The 11608-nt window shown below is 41.5% G+C and overlaps 1 protein-coding gene across 1 annotated transcript; it reads left to right on the forward strand.

Moving 5' to 3' along the window:
- The first annotated feature begins 10975 nt into the window (after positions 1-10975).
- LOC107820043 (uncharacterized) lies at positions 10976-11608 on the forward strand. Its single transcript, XM_016646246.2, has one exon. It carries the CDS (start codon positions 10976-10978, stop codon positions 11606-11608), a length of 633 nt encoding a protein of 210 aa, XP_016501732.2.

Below are 11608 nucleotides of genomic sequence, written 5' to 3' on the forward strand. Positions count from 1 at the left end.
GGTCGATTGTGTTCTGTGTATGATTCTGAATGTACTTCTGTGATAAACATGATCGTCGATTAGTTTAATCGTCAGATAAGTTAACTCATATAGGCCCCAGTAATTGAACAAAAATTGTCTGATGCCCTTTAGGTCCCTAAATGTATTGTTTATGTGAGCGATTGATTATTACCTGCTACCATTAGTATAGCCGACTCGATAAATGTCGTCGATTAGTTTTCTATAACTAATGAAACGAACGAACTAATTATGTCGCATGACTAATGAGCCTGTATTGGGGTTTGAATTGGGCATTGCCTATGAATATTAGTTTGTAACTACCTTGTAAACAATTAAAAAGCCAGGCTGGGGCAATTCTGAAATCGAATGGTTAAAGCCCAAAGTGCCCTGATACTGCAATGGGCAGGGCAGTGATAATCAAGGGCTAGCAAGGGTAGTCTGGGGTTCGAAAAGAACAAAAACGATTAGTTTAAATGAGCTGACAAGTAGGGTACTAATTTGGGATTAAATTAATGCCAATGGGGAACAAGACATAAGAGCATGGGAATTTAAAATGAATACTAAAATGAACCCATAACTCTTGATTAAAGAAAGCCAGGCGTGGGGAACAAAAAGGGCTGGCATCAAAAGATGCTTAGGATGGGCTTAATAGGGATGGGCAGACTGCAAGTTGAGGATGCAGGCAGCTTAGCTGCACTAGGTCGATTAGCTTATAAATAAGCTGTTTTAGAACATAAGAGGGGGCTGGAGTTTTGAGTCTTAGGCTGGACTTTAGTCTTCAGAAAAAGGGAGAATTTTGAGTCTTAAGGCTGGAATCTTTAAGTCTTAAGAAAGATTTGTGAGTTAAAAGAAAAGGCTGAAAACATAAGAGAGGCTTGAGTAAGACATTGTAACCAAACACTGCCTGAAAGTGGTATAAGAGTGCATTTTGGTCAAGCTGTCTTGGCCAAGTTCTGTTGCTTGCATTGACTGAGTTGTTTGTGGTTGTTGAACTGGTGGTTTTATTGCATTTGAACCCCCAGTTACTGCTGCTATTTCTTTACTTTTTCCTGGGATTACTGGCTTGGCACTCGACTATTTGCTAGTCCTTGTATTCTGGGAGATCACTGTTGGTTGTCTGTGGCTGTGGAAAACACTTGGTTCAGTTGGTTGTTGCTGTGTTGTTGTTGTGTATCTGTTGTTGCTGTGTTTACTGCATACTGCCTAGCTGACCATTCCTTCCTTCTTTGTCCTCCATACCAGGTACACAATTACACTACCAATGTAACACGAAAGTTTGAGCAATGAGTATAAAAGAGAAGATCTGCAGATGTTGTTTATATACATGTACTGTTGTGTTGAATGTCATGTAATGTCTAATAGCTCATATTTGGGATACTGAAGTTAGCTTACAAGCCTAGTTGATGTCAATATAGGGTATTGAATGATAATTGTATATGTATGCTGTTAGATAAAAGTGGTCTCAATGAATTAGGTTGCATCTCAGATTTAGTTTACTTTGCCGTATATGCTGTAATGCAGTCCAAGCATGAAATTTGTACGCTGTAAATTAAGTTCTTTCCTTTCCAATAAATTGCCATATATAACTCTTAAAACCATGTTTCAAGATAAAGAACACAAATTCAGGGCCTCAACCTCATGAAGGTCGAGCCCAGGTCGAAGACAAACCAGGCAGGCCCGCATCGAACGAGCAGTGGCCCAGGTCTGGACAACCGCGCGTGGGCTGGATTTGGGCCCATGATTATTCGTTTGGCCGACTGTGCACGCAGCTTCGGTCCTGATTTTTAAGCATTTCCTAATTCCATTACAAACAACTTGCAAGCATGTAATTAATTAGGACTATCTACTGTTTTCAATTGATAGAGACAAACACGACAAGAAACGTAGTTGCTATAGGATATCCTTTTAAAATAAGAACGAGATGAGCCTCGACAAAAATAAACAAAACGTGCAGATGCGGGGCCCTTGTTAAATGTATATTATTGAAGCATTTAGTTTCCGGGACGGGTTGTTTAGCAAATCTCACAACCCTCCTAAAATAACAATACGTTAGTCTCTTTAGGATGCGCTTTAATAAGCCTTACCTTCTTAAAAACTCGGGTGCACATTTATGTGACCCAAATCCAAATCTCGACGGATTCGAAATGTATTTCTAATCACGGGTACATTGATTGTGACGTGATCCGAGAGGCATATCCATGACGTTGCTAATTCCTTTTAAAAGTAGAACGAGACGAGCCTCGTCAAAAATAAAAAAAATGTACACAGCTACGGGGCCCTCCAACTGTATATATATTAAAACACTTAGAATTCGGGACAGGCCGTTTAGCGAATTTTTCGGCCTTACCCAAAACAACAAATACGCTAGTTGCTTTAGGCACGTCTTAATAATTTACTCTCCTTAATTCGGGTGCACATTTATGTGACCCAAATCCAAATCTCAACCGAGTCAAAATATGTCAACAATCACGGGTGCATTGATGCAACGTGATTCGAGATATGTTTTCACAACGTTGCAAGTATTATAAAAACAATAATAATAAAGTGGTTAAAAGATAAATTTGCACATAAGTTCACACTTGAAAAATCAGATAAATAAGCCGAATATAACAGTTGAGCGACCGTGCTAGAACCACGGAACTCGGGAATGCCTAACACCTTCTCTCGGGTTAACAGAATTCCTTATCTAGATTTCTGGTACGCAGACTGTAATATAGAGTCATTATTTTCCTCGATTCGGGATTAAAATTGGTGACTTGGGACACCCTAAATCTCCCAAGTGGCGACTCTGAAATAAAATAAACAAATCCCGTTTCGGTTGTCCTTTAATTGGAAAAACTCCCCTGTGCCCCGCGGGCGCGGAAAAAGGAGGTGTGACATGTACTAGATCCGTACCCAACAACTGAGCCTCTGCCAGCTCAAACCATCCAACCGACACCGCCTACCATATAAAGTTCAAAAGGAGCCATCTGGATACTCAACTGGTAGCTGTTTTAGGCAAACTCTGCTAATGGCAAAAACTGATCCTACGAGCCTCCAAAGTCAATGACACAAGCTCGGAGCATATCCTCCAAAATTTGAATAGTCCGCTCGGACTGCCCGTCCGTCTGAGGATGAAATGTTGTGCTCAACTCAACCCGTATGCCCAACTCTCGCTGAACTGCTCTCCAGAAAAGGGAGGCAAACTGTGTACCTCGATCCGAAATGATAGACTCGGGCATACCATGAAGATGAACAATCTCTCGGATATAGATCTTAGCTAACCTCTTGGAAGAGTAGGAGACTGCCGCATAAATGAAACGTGCTGACTTGGTTAGCCTATCAATAATAACCCACACTGCATCGAACTTCCTCTGAGCTTGTGGGAGTCCAACAACAAAATCCATAGTGATACGCTCCCACTTCCACTCAGGAATCTCAATCTTCTAGAAAAAACCACCAGGCCTCTGATGCTCGTACTTAACCTGCTGACAATTCAAACACCGAGCCACATATGCAACAATATCCTTCTTCATCCTCCTCTACCAATAATGCTGCCGCAAATCCTAATACATCTTAGCGGCACCCGGATGAATAGAGTACCGGGAGCTATGAGTCTCCTCTAAAATCAACCCTCGAAGCCCATCCACATTAGGCACACAAACTCAACCCTGCAGCCTCAAACCTCCATCATATCCTAATGTAACCTGCTTGGCACCACCGTGTCCCTACGGACACACAAATGAGGGTCATCATACTGCCGATCCCAGATACGCTCCAATAAAGAAGAACGAGCGACTGTGTAAGCTAATACACGACTGGGCTTAGAAACATCCAACCTCATGAACTGATTGGCCAAAGCCGGAACATCCAAAGTAAGCGGTCTCTTACCGATTGGAATATACGCAAGACGGCCCATACTGGCTGACTTCCTACTTATAGCATCAGCTACCACATTGTCCTTTCCCGGATGATATAAGATGGTGATATCATAGTCCTTTAATAGCTCCAACCACCTTCTCTGCCTCAAATTTAGCTCTTTCTGCTTGAACAAGTACTGCAGACTCTTGTGATCCGTGAACACCTCACATGACATGCCATATAGATAATGCCTCCAAATCTTCAATGCGTGAACAATGGCTACTAACTCCAAATCATGGACCAGATAGTTCTTCTCATGAATCTTCAATTGACGCGAAGCATATGCAATAACCTTGCCATCCTGCATCAACATCACACCAAGTCCAATACGAGATGCATCACAATAAACTGATATGGCCTTGAACCTGTGGGCAAAACCAACACAGGCGCCGTAGTCAAAGCTATCCTGAGCTTCTGAAAGCTCGCATCACACTCGTCCGACCACCTGAACGTGGCACCCTTCTGGGTCAATCTGGTTATCGGGGCTGCAATAGATGAAAACCCCTCCATAAACCGACGATAATAGCCTGCCAAACCCAAGAAACTCTGGATCTCTGTAGTTGATGCTGGTCTAGGCTAGTTCTTAACTGCCTTTATCTTCTTCGAATCTGCCTGAATACCCTTTGCTGATACAACATGACCCAAGAATGCAACTGAACTCAACCAGAACACACACTTTGAAAACTTAACATACAATTGACTATCTCTCAAAGTCTGAAGAACCACTCTAAGATGATGCTTGTGCTCCTCCCAGTTGCGGGAATAGATCAGAATATCATCAATGAAGACTATCATGAACGAATCTAAGTAAGGCCTGAACACTCGGTTCATCAAATCCATAAAATCTGCAAGGGCATTTGTCAACCCGAATGACATCACTAAGAACCCATAATGCCTGTACCAAGTGCGGAAAGCTGTCTTAGGGACATCAGATGCCCTAATCATCAACTGATGGTAGCCACAACTCAAGTCAATCTTCAAAAATACCTTGGCACCCTGAAGCTGATCAAACAAATCATCAATCCTCAACAATGGATACTTATTCTTGATTGTAACCGGCGCACCCCAAGGCGAGACACTAGGTCTAATAAAGTCTTTTTCAAGCAAGTCTTGCAACTGCTCCTTCTACTCCTTCAACTCAGGCGGGGCTATACGATACGGGGGGATAGAAATGGGCTGAATGCCCGGAGCCAAATCAATGCAGAGGTCAATATCTCTGTCGGGTAGAATACCCGGCAGGTCTGAAGGAAATACCTCAGGAAACTCACGAACAACAGGCATAGAATCAATAGAAGGAACCTCGGTACTAGAATTACGAACATATGCCAAATAAGTCACACACCCCTTCTCGACCATACGTCGAACCTTCATATATGAAATAACACTACGGGTAGAATGACCGGGAGTCCCTCTCCACTCTAAACAGGGTAAGCCCAATAAGGCTAACGTCACAGTCTTGGCATGACAGTCCAAGATAGCGTGGTAATATGACATCAAAATCAACCATGTCCAGAAGTAACAAATCTACACGAGTCTCAAGACCCCTAATCACAACTATACACGAATGATGGACACGATCTACCACAGTAGAATCACCCACCGATGTAGACACATATACAAGAGCACTCAAAAAATCACTAGGCATGACCAGATATGGTGTAAAATAAGATGACACATAGGAGTACGTAGATCCTGGATCAAATAGAACTGAAGCATCTCTATTACAAACCAGAACCGTACCTGTGATAACTATATCGGAAGCCTCAACCTCAGGCCTGGCTGGAAGAGCATAACATTGGGGCTGGGGCCCACCACTCTAAACTACATCTCTGAGACGGCTTACTGATGGTTGGCCTCCACCTCTAGCAGCCTGACCTCCACCTCTAGCACTTCTACCTCCACCTCTAGCTGGCTGAGCGGGATGTGGAACACTCGGTACCTGAACCATGGCACGGGAACCCTGATGCTGAGAGTTACTTGATGCTCGAGGGCTAAATCTAGCAATATGTCGCATATCACCACAAGTATAACAAGCCCTCGACTGCTGAGACTACTGACCCTGATGACCTGAATGACCACCCCAAAAACTCTGGAGCGGCGATGCACTAATAGGAGCTGGTGGTGCACTGTAGGACTGCTGATCAGAATACTACATATAAGAACCACGGCCACCTGAAGCATCGTGAGAAACCTGAAGTGTTGTCTGAAAAGGCCTAAGAGGATGGCCTCTACCATACGAATCCCTGCCTCCAAACGAGGCGCCACTGAATTTGCCTGAATGATGAGGCCTCTTGGAAGACCCCTGACCCCCCCTCCATGATAGAACCATCTCAACCCTCCTGGCCATATTGGTCGTATCCTGAAAGGAAATCTCGCTCCTCGTCTCCTTAGCCATCTAAAGTCGAATAGGCTGAATGAGTCCCTCAATGAACCTCCTCACACTCTCTCTCTCTCTCATAATGGGAAGTATAAGAAGAGCATGACGGGCCAAGTCGATAAACCTGGTCTCGTACTGAGTAACATTCATAGAACCCTGCCGGGGACGCTCAAACTGCCTCCAATAGTTCTCCCTCTGAGTGATAGGAAGAAACTTCTCCAGAAATAGCTGAGAAAACTGATCCCAAGTCAAAGCTGGTGACCTAGTGGGTCTAGCCAAACAATAATCTCTCCACCAAGTCTTAGCAGATCCAGAAAAATGAAAAGCAGCAAAGTCGACCCCATTGGTCTCCACTATCCCTATGTTCTAAAGAACCTCATGACAACTGTCTAAATAATATTGGGGATCCTCAGAAGATGCATCGCTAAAAGTAGTAGTGATGTTCTTGGTGAACTTATCCAATCTCCACAAGGCATCTGAAGATGTAGTTGATCCATCGCCGGTATGAGCTGATGCTCGGCTGAAGAAGTGGTACGTGACCTCGCCATTCGTGAAAGAACAAGAGTAGGTGGTTCAATTTACCAGTGAGAGAACAAAATCGCATGACAGAGAAGAATAAATGTGAAGTTTTTCCTAACTCTGTAGCCTCTGGGGGATAAATACAGACGTCTATGTACCGATCCCTCAAACTCTACTAAGCTTGTCCGTGAGTTGTGAGACCTATGTAACCTAGAGCTCTGAAACCAACTTGTCACGACCCGGATTTCCTACCCTCCGGAGTTGTGGCCTACTGGTGAAAGCTAGGCAAGCCAACCGTTGAACAATTTACCTTTTTCCCATTTTTAATCCTTTAATAATTATGAACCAACAGTTTATAAACAGCAAAATTTAAAGAAGCAGAAGAAAAACAAATAAAACCATTTAAATATTTCCAATACAATTTCTTAAGCAAGGACTACACAGAACTGGTGTCACAACTTCACAAAGGGTCTAGGAATACTACAAATAAGGTCTGAAAAATAAATACAACACTGTTCCTAAAATACGTAAATGAAACAGGACGAAAGGATAGAGGGAGATGCCAAGGCCTGCGGATGCCTGCAGGACTACCTTGGATCTCCGTATGGACTGAAGGCAGCAACCCCAAAGCTAAGGTCTAAAAGTTGCTGTGTCGGGATCTACACACAGTGTAGAGTGTAGTATCAGCACAACCGACCCCATGTGCTGGTAAATGCCTAGCCTAATCTCGGCGAAGTAGTGACGAGGCTAGTACCAGACTACCAAATAAACGTGTGCAGTTAAATCATATACAACGGAAAATAAAAGCAGGAATGTACAGTTTAGAATGGGAGGGGGAAAACATGTTGCGGGGAAACATCAATTGATGATAGAAGGACAACAGGTAAATACAAGGAACACCATAACTCAGGTATCAACAAGAATCAGAAATCAAACAAGTGCATGGCATCACCCTTCGTGTTTTTACTCTCGTACTCACCATAAGAATCAATATAATCTGCACGACATCATACTTCGTGCTTTTACTCTCGTCCTCACCATAAACATCAACATAATCGGCACAGAATTGTACATCGTGCGGCACGGCATCACCCTTCGTGCTTTTACACTCTTCCTTACAAAATCATATACGGTATCACCCTTCATGCTTTAACACTCTCTCACCAAAATAATGCATGGCATCACCCTTCGTGGTTTAACACTTTTCCTCACCCAAACAACAATCACAAACAATAAGGGCAAGGAAATAAGTAAAATCACAATAAAATTCCGGCAAGGGAACAATAGTTCAACAACCAAATCCCGACAAGGGAACAATAGCAAAGGCACAAACATCCCGGCAAGGGAGACTATTAAAAGCAACAACATCCAGGCAAGGGAGACAACATAATAATCTTCATTTCTTTTTCATATTTACTTCACAACTTGAGCCAATGCTCTATTAGGTTCAATTGCCAATTATACTTACACAATTCATTATACAATTTCAGCCAACGCTCTTCAATATTCAAATACCACTATCACTTCCACAAGTTTTGCTCAATAATAGAAATCATCACATAAGGCATGAACAATACAAATTGAGTCATAATAGTCATAATATAATACTCCCGGGCATGCTTGACACCAACGTATAGATACTCGTCACCATGCCTATACGTCGTACTCAACAAATAACACATAGCAAATAGGACACAACTCCTAATCCCTTAAACTAAGGTTAGACCAAACACTTACCTCGATGCCACGAACACAATTCAAGTCTCAACTATCGCGTTACCTCTTGATTTCACCACCAATTCGCTCGTATCTAGCCACAAGTTACTTAACTATATCAATAAATGCTAAATGAATCAATTCCAATGCATGAAAATAGGTTTTCTAAAGTTTTTTCCAAAAAGTCAAAAATCGTCCCCGGGCCCACATGGTCAAAACACGAGGTTCGAACCAACCAAAACTCGATTACCCATTCCCCCACGAACCCAAATATATAATTTGTTTTGAAATCGGACCTCAAATCAAGGTCCAAATCTCCAAAACCTTTGATTTGAGTTGAAATCATGAGAAGAGATGTTAAAGATTAATAAAAACAAGTTAGAAATGACTTACAATCGATTTGGAAGAGTACTTGTCTTTGAAAAATCGCCCAAGAGTGTTTGGTTTTGAAAGGGTTTGAAAAATGGTTGAAATGCGTCTAAGTTATGATTTTGTAGGTTGCATGTGTCGCAATTGTGACCAATTGCGAACCCCTCAGACTGCTAAATTCGTATTTGCAATTAATGTTCGCAATTGCGAACTTGCTTTTGCGATAGAATTGTTGCATTTGCGACGACTGGGGAGTTCAGGGCATTTTTGCATTTACGAAGGGACATTCGCATTTGCGATATCGCTTTTGCGATAAACTCATCGCATTTGCGACCCAAGGCAGCACAGGTCGTCTTCGCATTTGCGAAGCCTGCAGACCTGCAACATACCAGCTAAAAACTTGCAACATCCTAAGTTAAATTCCACTTCGTGGCCTATCCAAAACTCACCCGAGCCCTCGGGGCTCCAAACCAAACATGCACACGAACCTAAAAACATCATACGGACTTGCTCGTGCGATCAAATCATGAAAATAACATGTAAAACTATGAATTAAACCTCAAAACTCACCATTTTCATCAAGAACACTTTAAAGTTCATAACTCTTCGACCAAATGTCCAAATCACGTTAAATAAACTTCATTTTCACCAAATTTCACAGTTATCATTTAAATACTTTAACAAGTTTGTACCGGGATCCAAAACCAAAATACGGGCCCGATACTAATGGTTTCAAACATTAATTCTTTTCTTTATTTCATAAATAATTCAGCAAAATAATTTCTTTCAAAAATTAATTTATAAGGCTTGGGACCTTGGAATTCATTTCTGGGCATACGCCCAAGTCTCATATTTTACTGCAGACTTCCCGGGATTGTCAGAATACAGATCCAGGTTTGTTTGCTCAAAATGTTGACCAAAGTCAACCATAATCAAATTCTAACTCTAGAAATGTCTACTTCTCATATTTTTACATAAAAGCTTTCTGGATATACGTCTGGACCATGCACGTAAATCGAGGTGAGGTAAAAAGGAGGTTTTAAGGCCTCAAAATACAGAATTTATTTTTAAAACAAGTGATGACCTTTCGGGTCATCACAGTTCTGTACAAGATAATTTCAAACAACAAGAATGCAGGATGTGATGGAAGAATTGATATATAATTGTCAAGCTACTTTTTTACCTAGGAGATTGATTACATACAACATACTTATGAGCCATGAACTGGTCAAGGGATATAGAAGGAAGAATATTGCTCCTAGATGCATGCTCAAAATAGAAATGCAAAAGGCATACGACTCTGTGGAATGGGTGTACATTGAACAAGTACTGAAATTACAGAACTTCCCTGAAATGTTTGTGAAGTGGATAATGGCCTGCATCAAAATTGTGTCCTACTATATGCTAATCAATGGTAAGCCTTTTGTACCATTTGAAGCAAGAAAAGGTTTAAAGAATGGAGATCCATTATCCCTTTTCCTTTTTGTTCTAGCAATGGGATTTGCAGATAACTTACTCCTATTTTGTAGAGGTGATATTCAATCAGTACAGATGTTGCACAAGCACTTCCAAATGTTCTCAGCAGCCTCAGGCCTAATTGCTAATCCAAACAAAAGCAGCATTTAGTTTGGTGGTGTGAATAACATGTTTCAGCAGCAAATTATGGACATACTAGGCTATACAAAAGGTGAGCTACCATTCAGATATCTGGGTGTTCCATTAAACACTAAGAGGTTGTGTGGCATTCAGTGTGAACCCTTAATAGAGAGGATGTTAAGCAGAATTCAAAGCTAGACCACAAAATTTCTATCATATGTAGGATGAGCAGTCCTAGTCAAAACTGTGCTATTTGCTATACAAACTTTCTGGGCTCAGATCTTCATCTTGCCTCAGAAAATTATCCATTTCATAGAAGCAATTTGTAGAATGTTCTTATGGACAGGAAATGCTGAACCAACAAAGAAGACTTTGATAGCCTGGGACAAACTATGTGCACCAAAAGTAGATGGGGGATTTAACTTCATCAATGTGGAGCTATGGAACAAATCAACCATTTGCAAGTTACTATAGAGTATTTGCACAAGGAAAGAGAAGATGTGGATTCAGTGGATGCATACTTACTACATAAAGGGGAACACGGTATGGAATACAGAACCAAAGAATGCATCATGGGCCACACAAAAGATTTTTAAAGCAAGAAACTACTTTGCAAATGCAGGGCTCTCAGAAGAAGATGTCCAGAAGATGGAGAAATATTCTGTCAAACAACTATACAAAACCATGCAAGGAGACTTTCCAAAGATGACATGGAGAAAACTAGTATACAACAATCAGGGACAACCCAAGTGGACATTCATTCTAAGGCTAGCAATTCAGCAAAGATTGTCTACTAAAGAAAAGCTAGCAAGATGGGGTATAATTGCAGAACAAACATGCTCATTGTGTAACAAGGAAAATGAAACAGTGCAACATCTATTTTTTGACTGTGAGACAACAAGGAAAATATGGCTTCGACTACTGGAATGGCAAGGTATACGAAGACCAAAGAAATCTTGGCAAGAGGAAGTGACATGGATGGCACAGATAAGCAAAGGAAAGAGTGCATGCGCAACAGTATGTAAGATGACCCTAGCAGCTGTAGTCTACCACATTTTGCAAGAAAGAAATAGTGTGATTTTTCAGAAGAAAACGAGAACAAGCAATGTCATATTACGACTAATCATATAG

This window comes from Nicotiana tabacum, chromosome 18 (genome assembly GCF_000715075.1).
Source record: "Nicotiana tabacum cultivar K326 chromosome 18, ASM71507v2, whole genome shotgun sequence".
In the NCBI taxonomy this organism is placed as follows: domain Eukaryota; kingdom Viridiplantae; phylum Streptophyta; class Magnoliopsida; order Solanales; family Solanaceae; genus Nicotiana; species Nicotiana tabacum.

What these genes read in the sequence shown, in the direction of transcription:
- LOC107820043 (XM_016646246.2), top strand. Translation starts at nt 10,976, where the DNA reads ATGTGGATTCAGTGGATGCATACTTACTACATAAAGGGGAACACGGTA.